Raw genomic sequence first — 14,293 nt, 5'->3', positions numbered from 1 at the left:
ATTTTTCTAAATAAAAGCTGGAACTCCCTTAGACAGAGGTTAGAAAAACATTCTTTTGGTGTTTTTGGAATTATATGAACTGTAGTTTTCATGTGTAGAAAAAGCTATGTGAACAGCAAAATAAACCAGTCAGACACTTATTGTTTTGTCTGCAATGAAGTGTTCATCCCAGCTGTCAGACAGATTTGGTGATGGCTGCTGATGTGCCAGTCTAACTGCACTGCTTACTCTTTCATCCTTCACTTCCCAAAGCTGAAGTCTGACCATAGTTAGAGCTGCTGCTTCAACTGCCAAACACTTCACCTCCATTTTTTTCCATACAAGAATTGGGATTTCTGACTTTACAGGAAATGATAGTATTAGTTAAACTACTCATTAGTGAAAATGAATGGTGTTTTAAATACCCTAATGAGAGAGCAAAGAAAAATAATGTAAATTAGGAGAACAGGGAAGCTTTGTCTTTGAGAAGACCTTATTATTACAGTTGTTTCTCCTCTGACCAGCACAGAATTCCCTGCTGTACTAGTGTTTCCCTGCTATCTCTCCTATTGTGACTGAAGTGATTAAGTATTTAAACTTGCTGAAAATTAGCTTTTAATACAGAACCTGGCTTAAATGCTTTTGCTTTTCTCCCAGTTGCTCTTTCTCCTGAATGGGGATTTTAGGCAAAGGTTTTTGAAATATATTTAATGAAGTTGACTTGCTCTGAAGTCCAGGTTTTAATCATAACTGAATATGCTGGCTTATGGGATGCAAATTTCAGAAGTCAAAGTGCAAATCTGAAGTCAATTAGGAGTTGGGAAGCTTTGCTGTATACAAGGAATCTCAACTGTTATGGTTGTCTCTACAATAAAAAAGTAAAATTTGAGTTGTAATAGTAAGTACAAACTACTTTTTCCATTGTTAGGTTTTGACAACTTTGAGAACCTCCTTGCAGGAGCCCACTGGATGGTGAGTGTGGGATGTCTATTTCAGACTTGCTCCTCTTAAGAGTTCTTAGTAAGATAACTAGAGGCAGGTTTAAGTTCAGCTCCCCATATCCTCTCAGTGCTTCTAAAATGGCCCTGCATGGGAAGCTCTTCCTGGATCAAATCAACAATAAAAACAATTTAAGATTTGGGAGGGATGATAATTGCTTTATCAAAAGTTAAATTATTTTCCTTTGTGTCACATAGGATAATCACTTCCACACTGCCCCACTGGAGAAGAACATACCTGTTCTGTTGGCCATGCTAGGGGTCTGGTATATAAACTGCTATGGATGTGAAACCCATGCCCTCCTGCCCTATGACCAGTACATGCACCGCTTTGCTGCCTACTTCCAGCAGGTAAGGCTCAGGCAGAGTCAAGATTTCAGAGACAAATAGGTAGATGTGCTTCTGTCCTGGCTCCTGGATGCATGTTTTTAGTTTAAAATGGCAATCACTTAAAACTCATGTAATCAAGGGCCTAAAGAGACTGGTGTCAAGATTGAGATCAGCCAATTTGCCCAGTTAACTTGCAGATTTCGCAGAATTCCAGTATCTTGGTGTCCAGAATCTAAGCAGCTATATCCCTGGTACTTAGGAAATTTCCATAAACAAGTAGCACTTACAGTTGAAGTATGAATGGAAACTTGTGCTGATACTGTGGTTCTAAAAAAAAAGTGATACTGCCCTTCTGTCCTTCTAGGGTGATATGGAATCTAATGGCAAATACATTACCAAGAAAGGCTCTCGTGTGGACTACAATACTGGCCCTATTGTGTGGGGAGAGCCTGGCACCAATGGGCAGCATGCTTTTTACCAGCTCATTCATCAAGGTAAACTGAAACTACTCAATACCTTGTTTAGGAATGAAATTCTGCTTAGCTAAAAACAGGGAAGAGTCTGCAGAATTATCACTGGTTTAGAGACTGAGCTCTCTTCTACCACCACATGGCTGTGGTGCTCTTAATGGCTACAAAATGCAGGTTTTAATTCTACAGTAAGGAGTGTCATCTAAGGCTGAAACTACTGAGCTGTATGGTCACTTCTCACTGCTGTTAATAAAGCTTTTTTGAAAAGCTTTTTCAAAGTGGCTGAGTCTTCCAGTAATTTTGGAAACGTGGTGAGAGATGAAGATTTTCTAAGACTTTTCTGTTGCAGAGTGATTAGCATGGCTTTTCTTACAGGAACTCGCATGATTCCCTGTGACTTTCTGATCCCAGTCCAGACCCAGCATCCTGTGAGAAATGGCTTGCATCACAAGGTAAGAAGTTCTTTATCAGGACACCTGCATTGCTGTGACTGAAGGCACTGAAGCCTACTCAGTATCACAGTAAGAGATTTTTAGAACTCTTTTGGAAGCTATAAACACTGTGGGAACAACAGGTTTGAAAATATCCTAAGTATGATTACATGTTATGTTTCATGTATATAATACAGTGGTATTTTTGTTCTTGAAGTAATTGCAGCCACACTTTTTGAGGCAGGTCAGTGGTGTGGTCTGTTGGCCTACTGAGGCTGAAAAGAGGAATTGTAAGGAGTATGATTCTTGCAGAGTATGAAGAAGCAAATTCCTCAGCGATGCTGCTGCAAGTCTTGAAGTTTAAGACAAAATTTAGCATGTATAGGACCACAGCTAGAGTGGTAGTCTTTCACACAGACATTTTTTAACCAGTCTAATTTTTTTTTAGTTTACTGTGTCATCCAACTAAGGATTTTCAGCAAGTCGGGTCTAATAGTTTTCAGTTCCATAGGTGGAAACATGTCCAGATCTACTACTTACTGCATACTTCAGAAAAAGCATATTTCCTAACTAAATTCCAGTCTTGTCATGTTTTCAGATTACAAGTGCTGTTTTAATTTTGTAATAGTAATTTTTGGTCAAGTAACACCAAGTACAGGTGAAAGCTTTAGAAGATGACTTTGCAAAAGAAGAGGAGAAAAGGTTTCATTTAACTGTAGATACAGTAAGAGTTTATGTTCAGTGTAACAGGTAGGACAAAACCACACATGAATTTGCAATCTAACATTAGGCCCAAAATAGGAAGCTAAAAACTTCTACTGTATTGGTATGGTATGCTGTGGGCATTTTCTTTCATATAGAGTAAGTACATCTTGGTTGCCTTTGACTAATCTTTGCACCTGGCTTTCCATGCATATGGTGTAGCATGGGATAAAAGTATAGACTATAATAGGTGAAAGGGGGTGAAATCCTGGCTCCTTTGTTCTCACTTGGAGGCTTGCTGTCAGTTTCAGCAGGGGCAGGATTCTGCAAAACAGTCCTGGTTGTCTTTGGATACCTGCATGATTAAAATAATAATCAAGGCTCCTGTGTTAGAGTTGTAACTCCAGACTAGGTCTAGATTCAAGCAGTAGGCATCACTATGCCAGCTAAGAAAACAGTAGCTTGAGTTGATGTTTTCATTTCTACCTGCTAGATCCTTTTGGCCAACTTCCTTGCTCAGACTGAGGCGTTGATGAAAGGAAAGACTGCTGATGAAGCTCGTAAGGAACTTCAAGCAGCAGGACTGAGTGGGGATGCTCTGGAGAAGCTTCTTCCCCATAAGGTAACCAGGCTTTTGGCACTTGACAGTTTTCATCTAGTTAGTGTGGTGGTGAGGGCATTGAGTTGATCTGCTGCTCAATGGAGTTTGCTGATGGGGCAGTGCCCTCCAGTGGCTGTTTGGACAGCATGAGAATTGTGTTACAGGTTGTCCAGTGGAGTGGTGTGTGAATGACACTTGCAAAGCATGCTGATCTGGTGGAAGGGTTTTGAGGCATTTCAGAGAAGATGAGCTATCTTATCACTGGCCCTGGAATATTTGCTTGTGTTTTACTTCCTACTGTAGCCCACAGTAGCCAGTAATGGTGCTTGGAGATGATGTTTTGCCCTTGTGTTTGTAATAAAAGATGAAAATCACAGTTTTGTAGTTGAAGTTGCTATCCATCAAAGCTTTCAGGATTTTGTATATGCTGCTAATACAAATAATCTAATGTGGGCCATAAGGAAAATATGAACTGCAACTTCTGTATGTGAATTTGCAACATGCTAGATAACAACGTAACTCTTGTGTTGAAAGGTCTTTGAAGGAAATCGACCAACCAATTCTATCGTGTTTACAAAACTCAACCCATTCACTCTGGGAGCCATCATTGGTAAGTAAATAAAACTCTCATTGGTGAATGCTTATTAAGACTTCTTGATCAAGTTTATTGATAAATCTCTTTCTGCTTATAGCCATGTATGAGCACAAGATATTTGTTCAAGGAGTTGTCTGGGATATTAACAGTTATGACCAGTGGGGGTAAGTCTTCTTGATCTGTTTCCTGTATACTTACTGACTGTGGTATTCCTTAATATGTCATGACTTAGATAAAAGGCAATTTAAAAAACCCCAAATTGTTGTTCTTGGAGCAAATGATTACAGGATAGATGTAAATTAATATAGATTTTATGGGGATAAGTCACCATGTATCCTTGTTCAGGCATACATAATGACTTTTAAGATACAATTCTAGCTAAGGACCTGTGTTTGGGTTGATTTTTAAAAAATACTATGAATACAGAAAAGAGGCAGTAATAATGAGTAAAACAGTCAAGTAGGCAGAACAAATGTTCTGAGAATTAGAGAAGGAAATTAATTTACCCTATAGAAGAAAAAAATACTTTACTTCTGGAAACATTTAGCAGACAGTTTGGCATCTGTTAAGCAAAAGCATGAGTACCCCTTAATTTTCCTATACTGGAAATAGAAGAACATTCTTGGTAGATATCTTCGTATATAGGAGCCCTAGGTCTAATGCAAGGCTGCACCTCTGACCAAGGTTCATGGTAGAGCTCCAAGTGGAAAACAGCAGCTTTATGATGAGTCTGTCACTTTAAAAAATGTGTAGACTTAACCAGGAGCTAATCAGATTTTTTTAAATCTGTAGTAATATTAACTGCACAACACACTGAAGCCTTATGTAGGAGAAAGAGGGATTAGGAAATCAGGAAGATTTTTCAGATGAAACCTGCCTATGCTGTGAGGGGTTATTTGGAAGAGAAAGTTTGATTTACTGGCCTAGAATAGCAGTTTACACTATGCCCTTTCCTTAGGCTGAAGGACAGGTCTGTCTTAGTATGTGTTCTTAGATCTTTGCAACCACAGCACAGATTCAACTAAATTCAATGAGCAAAGCACAGCTTCAACTAAAATACTGTAGTAGAAACTGAAAATTTAAGGCTGTTTAATAGAAGGTTGTCTATCAAGAGTGGGATAGGAGTAAGTAGAGCTTTTTCTGCAACGCATCAAAATCTAGAATGGCATCCAAAACTATGGAATGTGGGGATACCATAAAACTGGCCTAGTTTCTTGCAGCTGTTGAAATATCCTGGGGTCTTGGTGGCTGTGATGCTTGGATAGCATGCTGTAGTGTTGGGGAAGGCTTCCAGGCCTGCAAATCAACTGTTGTTTATTGTCTTATGTTCTGAGTGATGTCATGTTTAACTGATCAGTAGCAAACTGAATGCATTCTGCATTGAGGCAGGCTGTGTAACACAGATGAGTACTGAAGGGGAAAAGACTCTGTTTAACTTAAAACAAAAAGAACTTTGACTAACCTGGCCTAGTGGAAAGTGTCCCTGCACATGACAGATTGGAACTAGATGAACTTTAAGTTCCCTTCCAACACAAACCATTCTGTGATTCTAAGACTTTGTAGAGACATCCTGTAATATGAAAGCTGTCTGTTCAGCTAAGGAGCTGTGAGAACTCCAACTGTTAATGAATTCATCATAGTGCTCACTGTCAAATTACTTGTCACTGGCACATTTTTAATGTCAATGGCTTAGAGTAGATATTGTAAGTTGTTACCACTAATGTTTTTCTTCTTTTCCTGTTTTTACAAATGCAGAGTTGAACTTGGAAAACAACTTGCCAAGAAAATTGAGCCTGAACTTGAGTCAAATGCTCCAGTGACATCTCATGACAGCTCAACAAATGGGCTCATCAATTTCATCAAAAAACACAGAGCCTAAAATGAAAGATATGGAAAACACCGACAATCTAACCACCAAATCCCCAAATCTACCGTAATTGTGCTTTTTTAGCCATGTCTAACCAAAATAGCACTTTACAGATGTAGCTTCTTCACTTGCTGCAGTTAATCTTGTTGTGTCAAGTGTTACAAATGAAAACTAGTTCTGTGAAACCCAGAGATTGTGTATAGTTGCTTTCCATTTTTGTGGCTGTTTAATCTGTAAAGTGCAGCTGGTACGTTCCTCAGTTTTTATCCCTCACCTTCCTTAAAGATGATCACATACTGATATTAGAAAATAAAAGGTATGATGGATAAGTAAGATTTCTTCAATGTATCCTTAATGTGCAGACCTGGTAACACTTGCTTCACTGACTAAGATCCTTTGAAGCCAAGTAAACTAACTTCTGTCTTTTTGGACTGGTTCTGCCGTAAGCTGGAAACCCAGAATGTGGTCAAAGAATCCACTCTACAGCTGTAGATTGTTGAGGTTGTATGGCTTGATGTATTTGAGCAAGATACAAGTTATTTTTAATGCTGCTGTGAAAAGGGAAGTTTACTAGTTTTTGGTAAAAGATCTGCTTTCTCCATAAGCTGTGGAAACCCTGTGTGAACAGCTAACTCAAAAGGAAGATTCCTGCAGTGACACCTAAATTTTTCAAACAGTTGAACTCTTGAAGCAGAAGCTCGGGATCAGTTGCAGAAGGAAATATATCTTTAGTGTCTTCCAGAGGCAGTTTCTATCACTTGTCAATTGGCTTTGCTTTTCTAACACAGAGGTTAGTAGAGGGTAATTAAACTATTTGTAAACAGCTTGCTTACCTGCTTTCATTCTCTATCACTGTTGACCCTCTCTGCTAGCAGACTAGCATGCTGTGGCTATTGTTCTGTATCACCTTTAATAAAGGTAAGACACAAGCATTGAAAAGAAAAATAAGTGTTAATTGTGAGTCTCATACCTCAAATTCTTTGTGACAAATGCTGCTGTGGCTGCACAGTCTGAGCTTGTTATTCAGTGCATGTTTGCTGCACAGATTCATGGACAGGGTCAAAAGCTTGATCTCATGGGTGTGACACTAACAAGTCCATAGTGCTTGGCAGTCTGGCTGCAGCGATTCGAGTTAAGTGTGTACGTGCTGCTTTTGATCAAGTTTGTAACACAAAACATGATCACAAAAATGGAGCCCACTAGAGGGAGGCATCATATTTTCATATGGGGTTTTACAACCTTTCATCAAGCTGTATAAAAGCATGAGCTGAAGCACAGCTTTGTCCTTTCCCTGCAGGCAGGGGTGAAGTGAGATCTTTTCTGTAGATGCCCCTCGCCCTTGGAGTGGTAACTCTTATCCCAGGCTTTGAAGAAGCCCCTTGTTTTGTCTCTGCTGTTGTTTCACCTTTGGTTTGTTCTGTTCTTGTAAATTAGGCCCTAGTAATATTTCTTGGAGAAGGAAGGAAGCAACATCTATCCTCTCTCAGGTTATCCTCTGCCCCTGGTCTTGTTTCCACAACGCTTCTTCCCTGCGGAGGGCACGCCGATGTCAAACACCGCACACCGGGGCCTTTGCTACCACCTTGTAACCAACGCGGGGCCGTTTCTGGGCCACAAAGCGGGGGGGGAGGGAGCCGCAAAGCGACTGGGGGAGCATCTCCCCAGCCGCGTGCTCCGCGACCCTGAGCGCCCCGGGCGCCCCTTCCCGTCCTCGGGAACCGCCGCGTCTCGCGGGGCCCCCGCGCGGCGGCGCGAGAGGGCGGGGCCCCGCGTGCGAGGGGCCGCGTGCGCAGGCGCGGGAGGGGCCGCGTGCGCAGGGCGGGCAGCGTGTGGCGGCGCGAGGCGGCGGCGCGCGGGGCGCGGGGCGGGAGCCGCTGGGAGCCGCGGCCCCGCGGAGCTGCCCGCGGCGCTCGGCCCCGGCCGGGCCTCCTGGCACGGGCAGGAGCTCAGAGGACTTCGGTGCGGGCGCTGTTTGCTGATCGGTGCCGAAATTACGGGGGTGAGTGAAACGTCACTGCCCAGCAGCCTGCTGGTTCGTCAGCCTGCAGTGTGAAAATGGCTGCTCTGAGGAACCGGGGTTCGTGGCTGCAGTCAGACAGGATAAAAATGGTAAAGAAGTTTGAGAAGATTTTTTTTTTTTCCCTCAACAGTTGAAGAGGGCGTGATCGGAGGGGTCACAAATCATGTGCAAGGGAACAGAGTGTGGCTGTTGTGAAGACTGCACAAACCCCTCATGCTTCAGGGAGTCACTTTCTGTGACTGGAGTTGGAGGCTAAGAGCTTAGAAAACTGATGTCTGCTCAGGCCTTCCCTTTCCCTGGGTGTGGCCTGACAGCTCTGTTGGAGGTGGACAGTGACCCAGCTGGGTCCTTGGGCTGACCCGGTTCTGCTGGTCTTACCTTCAGCTGGGACATACAACCTTTTGATTAAAAACCACAGTTTTTTGCTCAGTTTCTGGTACTTGATGTCCAGTGAATCAGTTTAAATCCTTCTGTGTAATATCAAGCCAGCCAGGTCCTCCTGCAAGAGCAAAACACAGATTTCTTCATAAACAGGGTTCTGGTAATGAGAAGGTCCAGCCTAGTGAAGTCTGACTGTGAAAGTGTAATGGGCGTGGCTGAGCTACCTCGTGAAACTTTCCCAGGCCACACCAAGAGCTTCTGTTGAACCTGTTGCTGTTCTGCAGGAGCAAAAGATAGTTAAAAATCTGCAGCATCAGTGATGAAGTAGCCAGGGTGCAAGTCTGTATAGATCAGTCAAGTAAAAAGAACATGGGTTTTCCTCATTAATTCTTTTTTATCCTTACATTCTTCCATGCAAAGTGCTTGTATTTCGATGTTCTTTAAAATATTCTGCTTTGGAAAATCCTGTTATCTTTTTGTAAAAATAAATGGATTTTGGAGAGTTGAATAGATAAGTACAGTGTATGGTGGAGCAGTGAAGTTTAGAGCATTGAAGTTTTGCATAAATTTGGTTTTGTGAAATTTCATGTAGGATAGTGACAGGGTGTACATCTTGTCAGCTCTTATGTAGATAAAATTGAACTGCCTTGCTGGCTGTGTTAATAGAAGTATTTTAGGGACTAGAGAATGTGACAAATGAAAAGCAGTTTGGCTTCCAGAGTTAAGCAACTTGGATTATTAATGAAAATTTGGCATTAAAGAGCATACTTTTTAGCTGCTGTTTCAGTGAAGCTTGAATGCCAGTAACTGTATTGTTCTGCCTTCTTTGAGAGGCTTTTCAAGTTTTTGTTAGTTTTGTGGCATGTGGGGATTGTCAAATCGGTCAGATAAAAAATAGTCCTAGAGCTAAACACCTCTAAAGGTCTGGTAATGTACAGATAACTTCATTGTGCTCTGAATTTTCCTTTTCTGTGTTATTTTTAATTTTGAGTTTTCTGATGGAGGAAAACCAGAAAATTCAGAGACTCTCATACAGCAGAACGTAATGACAGTTCCTAAACCTGCTGCATGCACTTGGAATTTCAAAAAGCATACTCTCAAAAGTATTTGTAGTCAGGTTGTCAAAGTCACAGAATCTGGTTTTTACTTGTTGGTTTTACAAGTAGACACATTTCTCAGTATTTCTCTAAATTGTATTTTTTGAGATATATGCAATGTTTCTTCTAAGGAAAGAAATATTTTTGAGCCCAAACTTGTGGACCAATGAGTCTCATGTGGAGAAGACAGTGGGGCTGTCGATTCAGTCCCTGCTGAATTGGGCTATCCCAGGCTGTGAGAAATTAAAGGAGCTAGGGAATTAATAGTTCTTGCAGAGTCTGGAAGCGGGCTGCATGGTGGACTCAGCTGAGGTAAGAGCTGGATGTCAAGAAGCCTGCTAAGAAGTTGGCCTGAGACCATGTATCTGGAGCATTCACAAGTATGTGGCAATTCCTAGAAAGGCTGAGTTCTGCCTTTCGTCATTAGCAGCCACAAGGGACAATATCTGGTAGGAAGATACCTCTCACTTGCACATGCTAAAAGCATAGCATATTGTTTGTTGTTGGATAGACTGAGTGCTAGTGAACAGTAAAAAAAGAAATCCCAAACCCCTGAGTAACAATTCCAGTAGTGTTTTGTTGAATATTCCTGTGTGGTTTTAGACTAATTAAAAACACCACTTTTGTCTCTTAAGTCAGTAAACTGGGTGACCAATATCTAAGCAGCAAATCAGTTTTACAAGTTCAAACCTTGAATATAACTTTTAATAAAGATTTCAATTTACAGTGTAATTTAATCTTGAATTTCATGCAGGGACTTCTAGTTTAACTAAAGTGCTTTGCTGTGCTATCAGGGCTGCTCTTCATTAGACTGTCTCTCCAGGCTTTTCAAGAAATGCGTCTCTTAGCTGTACTATTTTTTAACTATACAGCCAAATCTCTCTGCAGTTTTGCTTTTTTTTTTTCTCTTGATGCGTTATCTAAGAGATCTTTTTTAATATTTGCTTTATTCTCCAAAATCTATTACAGACATTAACATTGCCAACTGCCCTTTTGTTGTCTTAGCTTTGTGGCTGGATAGTCTGTGTTCTAGCAGCAGTGTTTCCTGAACTTCTTAAGAGAGGCAGTATTACAGGAGACAGTACAGGGCATCATCTGGAACCTCACTGGAGTTCTCCATAAATAGTATCAGTGTTGATCTTCAATAGCCTTTTAACATTAAATAATTTTGAGTTGGGAAAGTTAAAATTATCTATTGCCTAAGTTATGTTTAATTTTCAGGATATACCTGTGCTACCTGTATGAACAGATTTTAGGATGACAAAGTGTTGAAAAGAGAATGGGTGCAGGGACTTCATCCATTCTAATCTCAGAAATATGGAGCACGGTATAAAGGCAACTGCCCAAGGTACATGTGTTCCAGTTTAGGTCAAATCATACTTGGTTCTATTTCCGCAGGATTGAGATGTTACTGAGAAGATTTGCAGTCTCACAATTCTTAACTAGGATTTAATGGACCAATGAAAATGTCCCATTGACTTCAGTAGACATTGGTCTGTATCTTGGACTATTAACTGTAATCACAAGGGGATTTGAGTGACCTAGATTATTTGGTGAAGATATTTTGGGCTATTTCAGCCTGGCTACAGATGTTCTGTTCCATGGAGTGAGAGCTAAAAACAAGTATCTGCATGTGCAAGGAACTTAGTGTAGCCTATAGAGTCTTTCTAACCTGGCTTCATAACTTTTTTTCAGAGGTTAGCAGTGTTCAACAATAAAAAGCACCAATTTTATTTGGAACATATATACCTTTGGTGCTAAATTTCAGTTACAGGAGGGGAATGGCATGGTAGAAGAGGTCCTACAGCAATGTTCTTCCTTGCTAAAAATATTTTGCCATGGAATAAGTCTAAGATGGAACAAAATTAATGGTGATGTCCTTAAATTTGATGGTGCCTATAATTAGGAAAAAATGCACATACAGGTGTTTAAAATATACATATGGGTTTTACATACATAATATATTAAACTTGTTTTCCTCTTTAAAGCCTCTGAGATCTTCCTCCTGGGAGATACTGACATTCCCTTAATATTGGGTGGATTTACCACAAGGAAAGCTAGAGGAAACTTAAAAGTGTCCGGTTTTATTTAAAACCTTGGTGGTCTTTAACGGCTGCCCCACAGTTCCAGCCTGGTACAAACTTAAACAGAGCTCTTTGTTGCTCTTGAATGTGACATAATCCTTTCATCTGGTATGCTGAATGAAGTATGCACATGGCTTTTTTGCTACCCCTGCTGGGCTGCCTTGTTACACCTTCAGAGCAAACCACCCCCCAGTAAAATGCTTGGACTCTGTCATCCACCCTAACGCCAATAAACAACAGATAACTATGGCATCTTTTGGCTTTAAAATGCTGCCCCTCGTTAAACTTGTGTGTTGAGGAAGGAAATGGTTTCCCACATCATTGTTTCTTGCAGATACAGAGTACATTTTTTTGTTGTTTGCATGTTTGCTAATTTGAAGCTCTTTGAAGAATCCTACAGGGAGATCAAAGACAAAAGATTAGAACGTTTTTAATAAAGTGAAGAAGGATCAGGTTAGATCAAAGGGACAAGCTGACAGGAAATAAGTAGGTGCCGTTGTTGGCTGACACTTGCATGCTGTAGGGTGATTTCTGTGTTAATGTGAGGTCAGGAGGAGGATTGCTTTACATCTTATTGTCTCCAGACTTTGCTGACTGGGTGTGTCTTTGTACTGCACTTTAATCTCAAAAATTAAAACCCATAAAGTCACAGTTTGGCTAAGCCACATGATTTTTCTAGTTATTTGGCTTTGATTTTGAAATAAAAATAAAATTTGGAATGTACCAGCAGGATATGGAGGTAATTAATTGGCCTGCAAGGGGATTCAGCTACAGAAATACTCATTATCAGAGACATTGGGCCTCAATCACCCCCAGTGTCATTTTGCTGACTTTAAGGGAATTAAATCTTACTCTTCTCAGAGGAAATGTGTTTTCTTTACATATACCGGTGCCTTGTGTGCTCATGTGTCGTACCACTGTGATTAAACTAGTACAATGAAATTAATATATCCTCTTCACTTTGGGTGCAGCTTTATTGGTACAGAGCTGCTAACTGAATAGAGTTTATTCCCCTGAGAGGTCAGAGTGACAGCACTAACTGGAACAAGCTCGCTGGCCTCCTTGCCATCTTCAGCATGTAGGTTTTGGTGGATGCATGGTAGTCTGTGACATCCTGGCATATGTATATCAGAAGTAAGGTGCAATATGCCTTTCTCCTAATAAGAAATCACTCTTCTGCCTGATGTACCTAGAATCTAGTTTGGGGGCAGCCACAGGAAAACAAGCTTATTTCTTTATTAGGTGATAGGTGATTTTGCAGTTGCACTGAACTTGATCTCACCGTGTATCATCATGGGTGAAGAAAATAAGCAAATGCTCAAGAGGTTTGTCTGAATGTTTCCATTAGCAGGAAACCTCCTCTGCCTCAAAGGGTGCTTTAAGGCAAAGGTGGAGGATTGGTCCAGAAAACAATACTTATTTTGTTCCACAAACAAAAGGGCTAGTAGCAGTAGCTTTCTGCTCTACACAAGTATGCCTGCAGCTTCTTGTTGAGCACTGGGGTTTTCTGCTGCCCTGGTGCAGAGTGGCACTCTGATGGTTAGGTATATTATTCACATGATGCAAGCAATAATTATCATATTTTATCCAGTCATGTTAAATCAAAATAGTAGGCCTTGAGAGACCTCTGCTCAGTCCCTTGCTTGTTACTACTACAGATACCTTTCTCTAATGAAGTATAATTATTATATTTTTATAATCTTTTGTTATTTTTGTCTTGCAGTCAGTTATGTAAATGAGCGGTGACTCCACGAAACCAAAGGGAAGTATTAAATGAAGTTACTGAAACTTGTTGGGGTAAAGTAAAACAAATAGGAAGAGAAGGTTAATTTGCATTTAGGAAACTGAGGAAAGTTTGTGAGCCTCAAAGGGATGTTAGAAACAGCACTGGGTTTGACTGACATGCACCAGTGGGAGAAGGCATTCCTTCTGACTGCCTGTGCTGTGGCTGAGCAGAGCTACTCTTTCCTGGTGCATGTGGCTCTAAGCCAAAACTCCACATACTGCAGTGTTGTTCGCTGCTAGCACATATGCCTTATCTAGGGTTCCTCATAAAAAGCTGCATGGCAGACTGTTTGAAGGGCTGCTGTTCTGGATGAAGTCAGGATCATTTCATGATACAGTCAGGATTTAGTTGCAGGAGAGGTGACCCTGGGGATGCAGTACTATTAAGCCAGCAGCTGAGAATTGCATGTGGGAAGAAGATAACCTGGTTTGATTTTGAGCACTGTCTCATTTTCTGCATTTGGTTGCATTCCATGGAGCCTCCTGGGCCGTCAATTCTGTTTATTTTTATGATTGGTAGGCTCTAAGTAAAATTCCTCGTAAGTCAGAAATATGCAGAAAAAAGATTAAAGGCTCCTCAAATACTCAGAGTGCTTCTGAGTGGCCATTGTAACAGCACATCTTGAGACATTTGCCTCTGTAACCACTTAGTCCCAGTTGAATCACTTGCTAGAGTTGGCTTCAGTTGGGAAATATGCCCTGAGATGCTTCTCTAAGCATTTAGAAGTAGCAGGTCATTCTTTTTGAAATTTACTTGTCTAGTTAAAACATTGGATTTTTGCTTAAATTTTAGACAGTGCATAGAACTATTCTACTATAAAGTACAGTAATTGGAGAAAAGCTGAGGCTGACTGGAAAAATTAGTACTGATTGGGTAGCAGAAAAATAGAGATTTGGGGAATCTCAATAGTGGACAGAAATGTATAAATCCTGCTGAAGTTTTGAGGATACTA

The 14,293-nt window shown here is 40.8% G+C and overlaps 1 protein-coding gene across 2 annotated transcripts in view; it reads left to right on the top strand.

Annotated features, from left to right (window-relative positions):
• The window catches only part of GPI (glucose-6-phosphate isomerase), a 41,084-nt gene extending 34,778 nt beyond the window's left edge, over positions 1 to 6,306 (top strand). For both annotated transcript variants that reach the window (XM_051629618.1, XM_051629617.1), the window contains exons 11-18: positions 908 to 951; positions 1,176 to 1,328; positions 1,672 to 1,801; positions 2,153 to 2,229; positions 3,404 to 3,532; positions 4,046 to 4,121; positions 4,204 to 4,270; positions 5,862 to 6,306. In XM_051629618.1, coding sequence (XP_051485578.1) covers positions 908 to 951; positions 1,176 to 1,328; positions 1,672 to 1,801; positions 2,153 to 2,229; positions 3,404 to 3,532; positions 4,046 to 4,121; positions 4,204 to 4,270; positions 5,862 to 5,985 — 800 coding nt within the window. In that variant the 3' untranslated portion in view covers positions 5,986 to 6,306. The remainder of the gene's footprint in view (positions 1 to 907; positions 952 to 1,175; positions 1,329 to 1,671; positions 1,802 to 2,152; positions 2,230 to 3,403; positions 3,533 to 4,045; positions 4,122 to 4,203; positions 4,271 to 5,861) is intronic.
• The last annotated feature ends 7,987 nt before the right edge of the window (positions 6,307 to 14,293 follow it).

This window comes from Apus apus, chromosome 11, assembly GCF_020740795.1.
Source record: "Apus apus isolate bApuApu2 chromosome 11, bApuApu2.pri.cur, whole genome shotgun sequence".
In the NCBI taxonomy this organism is placed as follows: domain Eukaryota; kingdom Metazoa; phylum Chordata; class Aves; order Apodiformes; family Apodidae; genus Apus; species Apus apus.
The sequence above is the reverse complement of the archived record's forward strand: the minus strand, read 5'-3'. Positions and strand labels throughout refer to the sequence as shown.